This window comes from Oncorhynchus mykiss, chromosome 7 (assembly GCF_013265735.2).
Source record: "Oncorhynchus mykiss isolate Arlee chromosome 7, USDA_OmykA_1.1, whole genome shotgun sequence".
Taxonomy (NCBI): Eukaryota; Metazoa; Chordata; class Actinopteri; order Salmoniformes; family Salmonidae; genus Oncorhynchus; species Oncorhynchus mykiss.
Window position 1 is genome coordinate 78,432,196 of NC_048571.1, and position 14,680 is coordinate 78,446,875.

Here is a 14,680-nt window from a genome sequence, read left to right on the forward strand (position 1 = left end):
AATAGTAGAATTATGCCATAATTGAATAGATCATGCTAAACGAGGTTGGAATGTTATATGAAATCAACAAAATATAATAATTTGTTAATTTGACAAAAATCTGTTGAAATCACGCATGTATTATACTTTACAATTGTATTGGGGTCGTACTTATTTCACTATACAGTCTTACCTATGGATTGTGGATCAATGACATGGGTTATCAGTCTACTCAGTGACACCCAGAGAACATTTAGAATTGTAGCTCTTATTGCGGGACTGTGAATTGAGCCACATTTATTGTCAACCTATGTGTATTGAACACTATTCCAGAGGACAAATAATACTGCGTGGATGTTTTGGAGTCTGAGGAGGCGTTGGGAAAAAATATATTGGGTATTGAGTAGACTGATATCCCATTTCATTGATCTCCAATCCTTAGGTAAAGCTGTACAGTGCAATATTAATGTCAATACACACAATAGGCTGACTGGAGAGGTGATTTCACACAATCACAGTCCCGCGATAAGAGCTACAACACAAATATTTGTGTAAACTCTTCACAGTTGTGTTCTGTGGGTGTCACTGAGTAGACTGATACCCCATTTCATTGTTTCACATTCCAACATTGTTTAACATTATCTAGTCTAAATATGTCATGATTTCACCAATTGTAACCTTCTGCATCACTTATAAAGAGGTACTTTTATTTTGAAGGCAAACCGCAAATTCCACTTGTGCCTAATCCTTATTGTGGCTAGCTTCACAACACATAACCCGGTCAGGTCGAGCCTCACTAGCCAGATGAAGCTAGCTGCCTGCTTATAATGTTAGCTTTGGGCAACAGGGTTAAGTAGCTGGCCAGCTATTTATTTATTTTTTATTTTTTTAACTCTGTTTATTAAGTTTTGAACTTACATTCACAGAGACAAGACAAAGCAATATAAATAATATACTCAACTAGAAAAAAAAATACAAATAAAAATACAAATAAAAAAATAGCTTTAAAGATACCATACTTTAGACAAGTTAAACACACCGGGCAGAAGGCTACAGAGGTTAAAGGGCAATCTATAGTACAGGGACAGGGCAAACATCTCACCATTGTTCCTGTAAACAGTCAAGGGATAAGGGTGGAGAAATGCATGGAGAGTCATGGCCACAGACCGACCATCCACTGGACAAAAAAAAAGTTTACAATGCTTTAAAATAAAAAAATAAAATGATTATTCATGTAGGCGTGAACAAAATGTAAAAATAACTGGGAAAAACAAGCTCACACTTCAGTCTCTGCCTGGGCAAGATGAACAAGGCATCTGCGGACCACAATCAATAAGCACATGGATCTTAATGCCCCCCCCCCCCAGCAAAAACACAGAGAGAAACTCCTCCAACCCTTAAGTCACAGACTTATTTTAGTATTAATTGGAATGCCATCAGAGGATGGACTGTTTAAAGTAAGACCGGAATGGAGCCCAAGCCTCATCAAACAGTTTGGGGTTCCCACGTGAATTGAATTGAATTTTTTCTAATTTCAGAGAGCACAACACATCCCTCACCCAATATTTATAAGATGGGGGAGCTGCCATCTTCCAGTTCTGTAGTATTAGCCGTCTAGCTAAAAGAGTTGTATAAGCAACAGTGTCCGACTGGATTCTTGATAGGGGGGTAAGGCTGTAAGGGGAGACGGATCTATAACAGTGTCATATATATCAGAGAAACATTTAAATATTAATTCCCAGAAACCTGACAGTTTATGACAGCCCCAAAACATATGCAACAGTGGGGCTGGTTCCACCTTACATCTGACACAGGTAGGATCAAAATCAGAGAATATTCTTCCAAGTTTGGCCCCCGACCAGTGGATACGGTGAACCACCTTGAATTGAATGAGGCTGTGTCTAGTGCTAAAAGAGGACGAGTGCACCCTGTGCAGCACAGATTCCCAGGCGTCTTCCCCAAGTTCCTCCCCCAAATCCTTTTCCCATCGAGTCTTTAAAGGCACCAAAGAAGGGTTCTGTAAGTCATGAATGATTGCATATACATCTGAAATTGCGCCCCTAGGAAGCTTGTTCAGCTCCAAGATGCTCTCTATAGCTGTATTCGCAGGCCTATTGGGAAATCCAGGTGTGTTAGCCCTGACAAAGTTTATAGTCTGGAGATAGCGGAAAAAGTGGGATTGGGGGAGATTGAACTTTTCCTGCAGCTGAGAAAAAGAGTACCATCAAATAATAATTGGGCTAGCGAGGAAAGGCCTAGTGAGTGCCAAATGCCAAAAGCCCCATCATTCAAAGATGGAGGAAATAAAATGTTCTGATTGATTGGGCCTGATAGAGAAAAGCCTCGGAGGCTAAAGGCTAAACGGAACTGATTCCAAATTTTAAGAGACTGCTTTACAATTGGGTTGGCACACCTTTTGCCTAGTGACACTGGGAGAGACGAGCACAGCACAGAGGAAAGTGCTGCAGGTTTACACGATTCAGACTCCATCTGGACCCAGAGTGGTCTAGGGCCAGTAGGATCAGTCTGCAGCCAGTACAGAACGGCTCTAAAATTTGCAGCCCAGTAGTATGTCTGAAAATTTGGTAGAGCTAAACCCCCCAATGACCTAGGCTTCTGTAAATGTTTTCTACCAATCCGTGGTACCTTGCCATCCCAAATAAAATGCATGAATGTTTGATCCAGTGAAATGAAATAAAAGATTTTGGAATAAAAATGGGTAAACATTGAAATAAATATAGAAATTTGGCCAACACATTCATTTTAATGACATTAATCCTTCCGATAAGAGAAAGGGGTAGCGAATTCCAAAAAGTAAAAGATTGTTTCAATCTGTCTGCTAGAGCAACAAAGTTTTCCTGAAACAAATTTGAATATTTCCTTGTCACTTTTACTCCCAAGTAAGTGAATTGATCCCGGACAATCCTAAACTGAGAACTTGTGAAAGAGCACTTTAAAGCAGCCTTGTTTACCGGAAAAAGCTCACTCTTGCCTAGATTCAGCTTGTACCCTGAGAATGATCCAAACTTTTTAAGAACAGATAGGGCACGTGGCAATGAGGTATCGGGATTGGAGATAAACAAAAGGAGGTCGTCAGCATATAGCGAGACTTTCTGCTCCCAGCCCGCCCTGATTATGCCTTGAATGGCATCATTAGAGCGTAGTGCAATGGCGAGAGGCTTGATTGCCAAAGCAAACAACAAGGGGGAGAGTGGGCAACCCTGTCTGGATCCGCGGTGCAAGGGAAAATAGTCAGAGGACAAGTTATTAGTCCGTACCGAAGCCATGGGGGAAAAATAAAGAATCTTTATCCACGCAATGAATTTGGGGCCAAAGCCAAATCTATAAAGGGCAGCTGTTAGGTAATCCCACTCAACGCGGTCAAACGCTTTTTCGGCATCAAGTGAGACCACCACCTCCGGGTCCTCCGACGCTGGGGAGTACAGTATATTCATAAGGCGCCTAATATTGAAAAATAAATGCCTATTTCTCACAAAGCCAGTCTGGTCAGAGTGTATTACTTGGTGCAGCAAGCCTTCCATACGGATGGCTAAAAGCTTAGCTAGGATTTTGTAATCACAGTTTAAAAGCAAGATTGGGCGATAGGATCCACATTCCAGGGGTTCTTTGTTTTTCTTTAGTAGTAATGAAATTGAAGCCTGATAAAGACTAGGCGGCAGCTTTGAAGTATTGAGGCACTCTGCAAATAGTCGGGACAAGAATGGGCAAAGCAGACCAGAAAACGTCCTGTAAAATTCGGTTGGAAAACCGTCCGGACCCGGTGATTTACCACTTTTCATTGCGGACACTGCTGTTGCAATCTCCTCAGGTGTAAATTCTTCTTCTAGACAGTCATGGGAGTCTGTATCAATTGAAGGCATATTCAAGCCATTAAAGAAGGAGTCAATCAGCAAAGGGTCTTGAGGGGATTCAGAGGTGTATAGCGCAGAGGAAAATTGTTTAAATTGATCATTGATCTCTTTATGTATAACTGTGGTGGTCCTTATTTGTGGGATTAGCCGTGAGGCCTCAGATTTACGGATCTGATGTGCAAGGAGTTTACTGGCCTTGTCGCCTTGTTCATAGACTTTGTATCGAGCTCGCAAGAGTAACTGTTCAGCTTGCCTGGTAGAAAGCTCATCAAATTCAGATTGGAGTAGTTGGCGCTCTTTATGCAGATCAGAGGAAGGATCCGTAGCATACTTCTCATCCAATGTGGCTATGGACTCGCTCAGGTCCCAAAGTCGCTGGGAGCAAACTCTGTTTTGGTTGGCTGTATAAGAAATAATTTGGCCACGTAAGTATGCTTTGAGAGACTCCCATATGGTAGAGCAGGACATACCTGGTGTTGAATTAGTTTCTAGGAATAAGGTAATTTCAGAAGAAATAAAATTGACAAACTCCTTATCTGAGAGTAAGCTATTTATTTTCATGAACTGAAGTTCAATAGCTAATACTTACTCACAAGAATTCTTAAATCATTGCAAAGAATCGTGAAAATGACTGCAGTGTCTACTTGTCATTGTTTTCAGGCTGGTTGTATTACTGCTAGCTAGGTACCAAGATAAAGCTAGCTAGCTAACCCAGAAGTTGCAGTCAAACAAATAATGTTTTATTACCAACGCGGTATTGTAAACACATCGTTCGGGACCGGTGTTTGCTTGTTTGCACACTTTTTTGTACAGCTTTGACAGTGCTACTGATAGCAATGGTGGAGCTTGGCTTGCACGTGCAAATTCAGAACACACAACATTTTATAATAGAACGGTGATATTTGACGTGTCAAATTAAAAGCTTATTTAACGCGTCAAATAGTGTTATTGTCAAATAGTGTTATTAGACGTGTATTTTTTTTGACATGCAAAGACCCAAACGGCGTTCTATAGTATGTTGTGAAGTTAATAGTAGTGGCGCTATTACTGTGTAACTCCGGTAGGGCAACATCTGAACAATTGCGCACTTGGTAACGTTAGTATGTACCGGTGCTCAACCAGTCACGAAAGCCAACATCACCCACAACAGAGGACGGTTGATTGTTGAGGGCAGTGAATTATATTATCTTGGCGTTTAATGGATTTCACCTTTGAGTTGTCTCGCTGAAATGTTCTTAATCTTTCAAGTGACTGCTTGACTTGTTGACTGCTCTATCCACACAGCAGACATTGTGGGCTAGGTTAGGAATGCTGTGTTGCATGTGTAGCTCTAAATTTTACGTGGTGTCATTACTTCATGTACCTACGTTATAGAGGTATGCACGTCAGCTTTGACATCGTTTTCTCACATCGGTGTTAAACTAGACATCGAGGCCGACACCGATGTTAGCCTTTTTAGCTAATATCGTCCGATTCCGATATGTTCACCGATATATTGTGCATTCCTAGTAGGAAGTGTGGAGGACATATCTTATTTTTGTTTTATACATATGTTATTCATCTACAAAACTCAAATGGGCCATGTGGACATAGTCAAATCAAATTGTATTGGTCACCTGCACCGAATACAACGGGTGTAGACTACTGTGTAATGCATACCCATTCCCAACAGTGCAGAGTTAAAAAGTAACACAACATTTTAATTAAAAAAGTACTTTAAAGTTAGTAATGAGGCTATATACATGAGTACCAGTACTGAGTCAATGTACAGCCGTACGGGGTACAGTATGTACGTGTAGGTAGGGGTAAAAGTGACCAGGCAATCAGGATATATAATAATCAGTGTAGCTGCAGTGTACGTAAAGTGTGTGTGGGCAGAGTGTGTGGGCAGAGTCTAGTGAGTGTGCATAGAGCCAGCAAGGGGGTCAGTACAAAAATAATTAAGGTAAAGACATACACTGAATATAAACGCAACTTGTAAACATGTTGGTCCCATGTTTCAGGAGCTGAAATAAAAGCTTATTTCTCTCAAATTTTGTGCATAAATTTGTTTATATCCCTGTTAGTGAGCATTTCATCTTTGCCAAGATAATCCATCCACAAGTCTGGTGTGGCATATAAAGAAGCTGATTACACAGTATGATCATTACACAGGTGCACCTTGTGCTGGGGACAATTAATTACCACTCAAATGTGCAGTTTTGTCACACAACACAATGCCACAGATGTCTTAAGTTTTTATGGAGCGTACAATTGGCATGTTGACTGCAATAATGTCCACCAGAGCTGTTGCCAGAGGATTTAATGTTAATTTCTCTACCATAAGCCTACTCCAGCGGTGTGCTGATGTCAACGTTGTGAACAGGGTGCCCCAGGATGGCGGTGGGGTTATTGTATGGGGAGGTATAAGCTATGGACAATGAACACAATTTTCTCTATGGAAATTTGAATGCAAATGTACACTGACAAGATCCTGAGGCCTATTGCTGTGCCATCCATCCGCTCCCATCACCTCACGTTTCAGTATGATAATTCACAGCCCCATGTCACAAGGATCTCTGTACACAATTCCTGGAAGCTGAAAATGTCCGGTGTTTCTGTACTGCACATGGGGCGGCAGGGTAGCCTAGTGGTTAGAGCATTGGACTAGTAACTGGAAGGTTGCAAGTTCAAATCCCCGAGCTGACAAGGTACAAATATGTCGTTCTGCTCCTGAACAGGCAGTTAACCCACTGTTCAGGAGTGTCATTGAAAATAAGAATTTGTTCTTAACTGACTTGCCTAGTTAAATAAAGGTAAAATAAATTTTAAAAAATAGATGGAGTTTGCATAACAAATGGCCACTGGATTGATGCAAATAATCATGATATTATCCTGCCAGGAAGGCTAGTTAACATTAAATTGAGGTTTTTGGGAAAGCCTTTCCATATACCAGAAGACAGTTAGGTCTACCATTAGCATCTATATTTTTCCTGTTCCTTAATTGTTTGAAACCTGGATGTTTTACTTCATATTATGGAGGCATACCCAGCCAAAGTCCGACCATAGAAATATCTAATTTAAATATTTTTTAAACATTTCATTGTTTAGCAGCCAAAGGCTGGCATCCTAGTCATATTAGAAACCCATGATAGTTGTTGCATCTTTAGATCTCCCGTTTGTACATTTCTACTGTACATTTCCATCTCTGGCCAAGAAGCCGGTCACGTGCATTTTAGAACAGTTTTTTCCCCCATAAATTGCATTTTGGATCATTTGCGCGTAGGCTTAAGTGTGTATATTGCTGCGCCTAAAATGTGAATAAAAAATGATTTATCAATTTTAAGATTAACATTCATGATCTGTTCCATCAGCCTTATTAATTGATACAGCTTATACCTCCACTACACTACTTTGATTCGCATCAGTGGGGATTAAGAAGTGAGAATATGCAATGCCCACTGAAAAAAGTAGTATACACCATATTACTCACCATTGTACAAACACTGTGTGAACTTGGTTCAGACAGTCATATTTTGAGCAGGTACTTCTGCGGTCTGGCTTGGAGAGAGGCAAGACTCCCTGCTCAGCTCTCTTTCTCTCTCGTGGTTTCCTGTTTTAGCCTAAAATGATTAAACAATGCACTACTTGATGAGTGAACAAGGCGTTTGATGAAAAACAAGTTTTGTTTTTTCCATTTATGTTTTGAGGTTTGACTTTAGCACGTAGGGCGCACCGATTGGTTTCACCTCGTTAGTATGTGTTACACCTGTACTGGTTGCCATCTCGTTAGTAGGAAAGTGTTTCACCTGTGCTGGTCCAAGTGCTATTGGCAGCGGTCTAAGGCACTGCATCTCAGTGCAAGAGGTGTCACTACAGTCCCTGGTTCGAATCCAGGCTGTATCACATCTGGCCGTGATTGGGAGTCTTATAGGGTGTCGCACAATTGGCCCAGCGTTGTCTGGGTTTGGCTAGGCCGCCATTGTAAATAAGAATTTGTTTTTAACTGACTTGCCTAGTTATATTAAATAAAATTGGCTGGCCCAGTGCTTCAGTTGTCTTGATAGATGTGACCAACCCTATTTTGATTTCTAGACAAACAATCCTCTATCTGGTCTTCCCTGTTTTAAATTTTGCTCCACGTTTTGGTCTGCTTCCTATTAAGTTTTGTGTAGGTTTTTCTTTTCATTGCCTCTTCTTCTGCAAATTTAGTGTGCGCTCGTTGTGTGTGTCTTTTAGGTTCCAGTTGTTGTTGCTAGTCAGTGGACACACCCATGAGTGTCTTTCAGAACCCCTCCTAAAACCACACGTGTTATGTTTTGATTGTTGTCAGTAACCCTTTGTTAGTTCCCTTTCTGTTTGGGTGACATTATTCTTGCTGGGGAACATACAGTTGAAGTTTTACATACACTTAGGTTTTAACCACTCCCCAAATTTCTTGTTAAAACCTCTTGCTCCCACCTGAGACGCAGACGTCTCATCTAGACACCTGGAAATGCAAATGCGCTACGCTAAATGCTAAATGTACTCGTTAAAACTCAAACGTTCATTAAAACACACATGCAGGGTATTGAATTAAAGCTACACTCGTTGTGAATCTAGCCAACAAGTCAGATTTTTAAAATGCTTTTCGGCGAAAGCATGAGAAGCTATTATCTGATAGCATGCAACACCCCAATATACCTGAATGGGACGTAAACAAAAGAATTAACGTAGCCGGCGCTACACAAAACGCAGAAATAAAATATAAAACATTCATTACCTTTGATGATATTCTTTGTTGGCACTCCTATATGTTCCATAAACATCACAATTGGGTCTTTTTCCCGATTAAATCCGTCCATGTATGCCCAAAATATCCATTTGTATAGCCTGTCTGGTTCAGGAAAAAAGCTCCCTTCCAAAACGCAATGTCATTTTTTAAAATTATATAAGTTGCCTATATTCTTTGACAAAACACTTCAACCTACTTTTGTAACCCCACTTTAGGTATTTGTAAACGTTAATAATCGATCAAATTGATCACTGGGCGATCTGTATTCAATAGCAGCTACTCAAGAAAACGTTGTCCTTTGTCTCTCTTCCAAAATCGATTCCTGTGTGCTGGACGAAATGAAGGATCTATTTGTCATTACACAAAGGATTTTTGTCAATGAAAATGACGTTTTTGGCGACATCGTGTGGAAGTTGTAGGAACTGCAAGCTCCCGGCTATATATTTTTGCTTGCAATAAACAATTCAGAGACTGGCGGATTAATACTTTTCTGTGTTTTTTGTGACCAGGTTTTTCTTGGGATTTCGCTTGCTGTTCACGTTCTGTTATAGTCAGACATTATTTAACCAGTTTTAGAAACTTCAGAGTGTTTTCTATCCACACATACTAATCATATGCATATACTATATTCCTGGCATGAGTAGCAGGACGCTGAAATGTTGCGCGATTTTTAACAGAATGTTCGAAAAAGTAGGGGGTAGACTGAAGAGGTTTTTAACAAACTATAGTTTTGGCAAGTCGGTTAGGACATCTACTTTGTGCATGACACAAGTCATTTTTCAAATAATTGTTTACAGACAGATTATTTCACTTATAATTCACTGTATCACAATTCCAGTGGGTCAGAAGTTTACATACACTAAGTTGGCTGTGCCTTTAACTTATCTAGGGTAGGGGGCACTATTTTCACCTCCAGATGAAAAGTGTGCCCAAAGTAAACTGCCTGCTATTCAGACCCAGAAACTAGGATATGCATATAATGGTAGAAAACACTCTTAAAGTTTCCAAAACTGTTAAAATAATTACTGTGAGTATAACAGAACTCATTTGGCAGACGAAAACCTGAGAAAAATCCATCCAGGAAGTAGGATTTTCTTTTTTTTTGGGGGGGGGGGGGGGTTCTATTCAATGCCACTACAGTATCCATTGACTTGGGACTCTAATTGCACTTCCTATGCCTTCCACAGTCTTTACAATTTTTTTCAGACTTGTATTCTGAAAAATGAGGGAGTAAGAGCAGTCTGAATGACTGGACCCTCCAGTGTCACAGAGCTTTTTCATGCGCGTGACCGATAATGTGCCTTTCTTGTTTACCTTTTACATTGATGACGTTATTGTCCATTTGAAATATTATCGATTAATTAGGCTAAAAACAACCTTAGGATTGATTCTAAACATCGTTTGACATGTTTCTACTAACTTTACGAGTTAGTTGAGTGCAACCATATGAAGATCGTCAAAGGTAAGTGATTCATTTTATCTCTATTTCTGACTTGTGTAACTCTTCTACTTGGCTGGTTACTGTTTGTAATGATTTGTCTGCTGGGCGCTGTTCTCAGATAATCGCAGATAATCGATAATAGCCTTTTTGAAATCTGACACCATGGTTGGATTAAGAAGAAGTTTATCTTTAAACCCATGTATAACACTTGTATGCTTCATGAATTTTTATAATGAGTATTTCTATTTTTGAATTTGGCGCTCTGCAATTTCACTGGATGCTGGCCAGGTGGGAAGCTACTGCCCCACATACCCTAGAGAGGTTTTAAACAGCTTGGAAAATTCCAGAAAATGATGTCATGGCTTTAGAAGCTTCTGATAGGCTGATTGACATTGAGTCAATTGGAGGAGTACCTGTGGATGTATTTCAAGGCCTAACTTCAAACTGAGTGCCTCTTTGCTTGACATCATGGGAAAATCAAAAGAAATCAGCCAAGACCTCAGAAAAAAATGGTAGACCTCCACAAGTCTGGTTCATCCTTGGGAGTAATTTCCAAATGCCTGAAGGTACCACGTTCATCTTTACAAACAATAGTACGCAAGTATAAACACCATGGGACCACGCAGCCGTCATACCGTTCAGGAAGGAGACGCGTTCTGTCTCCTAGAGATGAACGTACTTTGGTGCGAAAAGTGCAAATCAATCCCAGAACAACAGCCTTGTGAAGATGCTGGAGGAAACCGGTACAAAAGTATCTATATCCATAGTAAAACGAGTCCTATATCGACATAACCTGAAAGGCCGCTCAGCAAGGAAGAAGCCACTGCTCCAAAACCGCAATTTAAAAAGCCAGACTACGTTTTGCAACTGCACATGGGGACAAAGATTGTACTTTTTGGAGAAATGTCCTCTGGTCTGATGAAACAAAAATAGAACTCTTTGGCCATAATGACCATTGTTATGTTTGGAGGAAAAAGGGGGATGCTTGCAAGCCGAAGAACACCATCCCAACCGTGAAGCATGGGGGTGGCAGCATCATGTTGTTGGGGTGCTTTGCTGCAGGAAGGACTGGTGTCATGAAAATGATGTGGATATATTGAAGCAACATCTCAAGACATCAGTTAGGAAGTTAAAGCTTGGTCACAAAAGTGTCTTCCAAATAGACAAAAAACTCACGCATACTTCCAAAGTTGTGGCAAAATGGCTTAAGGACAACAAAGTCAAGGTATTGGATTGGCCAATCCAAAGCCCTAACCTCAATCCTCTAGAAAATTTGTGGGCAGAACTTAAAAAGTGTGTGCGAGCAAGGAGGCCTACAAACCTGACTCAGTTACTGTAATTAAATGTCGGGAATTGTGAAAAACTGAGTTTAAATATATTTGGCTAAGTTGTATGTAAACTTCTGACTTCAGCTGTAACTATTCACATCCCTTGACTTTTTCCACATTTTTTTGTTGTTGTTACAGCCTGAATTCAAAATAGATTAATTTGACATTTTGTGTCTCTGGCCTACAAACAATACCCCATAAGTATGAACCCCCCTGGGACAATACACCTTTGGCAGCAATTACAGCTGTGAGTCTTTTGGGGTACGTTTCTAAGAGCTTTGCACACCTGGATTGTACAATAGTACGCCCATTATTCTTTTTAAAATTCTTCAATCTCTGTCAGGTTGGTTGTTGATCATTGTTTAAAACCGTTTTCAAATCTTGCCATAGCTTTTCAAGCTGATTTAAGTTAAAACTGTAACATGGCCTAAACATTTGCACCACCATGGAATGTTATTACATTGTCTATGTTCTCAATTGAAGAGAACAGGGTCCAACAAATGGAAATTAGGAAGAGGCTGTTATGGTATTCAACTTCCACTTTGACATCAAACCATTTTCAAATGTTGTAAACACAATTGATTTAACATATGATATTATTAACGGCTTGTTTATGGAAATCGTACAGCATACTTTTTTTTTTTAACCCAAAACGTGTTGTTTGTACGCTGTAAAGGAAGTGTAGCTATTCATGGAAATTCCCAAATGCTTTGAATACATTAAACATTAGTTATAAATTAACTTGGTCTTAACTTAGCTTGATCTTATCTTCATATCTTCAAGCAGTTGTCGATACGATTCACACAAACAAACCATACATCACAACATCAAATTGTACGTCACAACAAATGAACAAGACACTAGGATCTGTTCTCCCTTGAGAGGTAGGCCCAACTGCACTTTGAAAGGTCTTTGTGGTTGAATCTGTGCTTCAAATTCACTGCTCGATTGAGGGACTTTATCGATAATGATTGATGTTATGGATTGTTAAAACTTTTATGTATTTCTTGTTCACATTCACCTGTTTTGTTCCTATGTAGAAAATCCAGACTCCACCGAAACCGTTTTTGCAGAGGGCAAAACTTCAACAGAAAATGACGAAGACCGCAGCCAGCCAGGTGTTTATTTGTGGATTGAACAAACGCTCATTCAATGCAGTGCACCATAGTGTGTAGCTTGCACTCATTTCATTGCTTTTTCCGACACTTTACTCCCCTTACAGTTAATATCTCAACAGCATGATGTCTTAACCCTAAAACTGTCACTGTGCCCCTGAGCAAGGCACATACCCCCTAAAGTGTTCTCCATCCTGGACTGGATTCCTGTGTGTGTGTGTGTGTGTGTGTGTGTGTGTGTGTGTGTGTGTGTGTGTGTGTGTGTGTGCGTGCTCATTTGAAGGCATTGGGTATACTTGATAGCCATCTACACAAATAGCTAGCTAGAACAAAGTGTTAATAAGATAAATTCCATAAAAAAGATTAAAAGCAATACAAACAAATGTTGTCCAGTAGGCATCTACTGCGGGAGCTGTGTTGTCTGTCATTTTATCACAAAAGTGGCAAAGTATTCTATTTTATGCCTAGCAATAGTGGTCATGATAGGTCATTTTGTCTTCTCACCCTAGCAGTCCCTGGGCCCTCTGGTTCTTCCAGCTCCTCCAAGGTGGTCAAACCCTTGGCGGCATCCGGAAGCTTGGCGGCATCCGGAAGCTTGGCGGCATCCGGAAGCTTGGCGGAATCCGGGAGCAAGAGGTCCATCCAGTCCATGGAAGAGAAGTCAGAGACCTACAAATCTCTTTTCACCAGCCACAGTTCAGCCAAGCGCACCAAAGCCCAGACGTCCAACTGGGTCACCCACACCCCCTACCACTTCTAAATGACCCCACCATCCCTTATATCACCCCCACCCCCCCCCCCCCCACACACACACACACACACCCCACCCCCCCACAACCAGGTGCCCCTGTGTATTTGCAGTGAGAAACACTTTGAGGTAATCCTTTATTTGAAGAGTACCTAAAAATTTAAAATAAAGTAATTTATAATCTATACTTAATGCATTCATGAGCACATGCCCGTCTCATAAATGCTTATGTCAACAACGGCAAGTTGAAATATGCAGTATAAGTGCACATTTCTGTGACAAAGGGAATATCAACTTGACACTGCTTATGAATGTGTTATATGTAGGTGATGGAGCCCTTATGGCGGTGTCATTTTAATAAAGTGTTACTGAATTAGACATGACTTTTTCTTGTAGGTATCCTTGGCTCAGGCTGGTGAATCAATACATGTGCTATAGGTTAGGGTTGCTAATTTTCCTCTTTTTTTCTATGAATTGGCTGTATTATATGTTGGTCTTATCTAGGTTATCTATCTAGTTGTTTTTTATAGATGTGGATCACTATGATTCATCTTTCGATTACGGTTTGCTATGCAATATATTATAAAAATGTTTTTAAATTATATTACAAGGATTTAGTTTATAGAAAGTGGAATAGTGAGTGTTTATTCATAACATCTTATTGCTTATGTAAGTAAACACTGTTTATACTCAATATTGACATTTCCTCCACATAACTTGTCAGCAATCAAAATATAGATTGATATACACATTTCAATGTTCATATTTGATTTTTATTTAAACGGATACCTTTTAAATACTTTTTCCAGGCTTGTTTGTTCAACCCCCAACCAAACAATGTCAAAATAAAGTATTTTTTCCCTAAAAATGGGTATTCCTTTTTATTATAGGACAACATATAGTAAGTACTGTGTACAAGTTAAGGTGCATTAAGTCGAATGAAACAATCAATTTGTTCCCTTCTGCTGGTATTTTAGTTATATCCCCAAATTACTGCCTTGTCTCATGTTCTGTGTTTTCAGGTTTGTGTTGGAGTTAAAGGGTTTTCTTTATATTTCAATTCATATTAAATTAATATTACATTATTTTTTATTCTAGGACACACCATGAAAGTGTGAAATGTACCCAAAATGGAGTGCAAATATGTATTTTAGGGTCACACAAAAGTGTGACGGAAACATTGATAGCGCAGAAAAAAATATATACTTGGCTTTAATAATTGAGTCAAGCCACAAGATGGGAGCAGAGGTTTAACTTTGCCTTCAGAATCTGCTTAGTGTAGAGTAGACAGACCTCTGGAATTCTACTCTACAGATGGCTAGAGTCAACTAATTTAGGATATGCGTTTACGCAGGTAGACCAATTCTGATCTTTTTTTTTCACTGATTGGTCTTTTGACCAATCATATCAGCTCTTTGGCCAACGATTGTGCAAATGTCACCTA

General features: G+C 39.9%; 1 protein-coding gene across 6 annotated transcripts in view; it reads left to right on the forward strand.

The window, feature by feature from the left end:
• Positions 1-14,104, forward strand: part of rtf2 (replication termination factor 2) — a 65,325-nt gene extending 51,221 nt beyond the window's left edge. For 3 of the 6 annotated variants that reach the window (XM_021610669.2, XM_021610670.2, XM_036984146.1), the window contains 2 exons: positions 12,414-12,491; positions 12,998-14,104. In XM_021610669.2, the coding sequence (XP_021466344.1) occupies positions 12,414-12,491; positions 12,998-13,248 (329 nt within the window). In that variant the 3' untranslated portion in view covers positions 13,249-14,104. The remainder of the gene's footprint in view (positions 1-12,413; positions 12,492-12,997) is intronic. The other 3 variants (XM_036984144.1, XM_036984145.1, XM_036984147.1) reach the window with 1 other exon arrangement.
• The last annotated feature ends 576 nt before the right edge of the window (positions 14,105-14,680 follow it).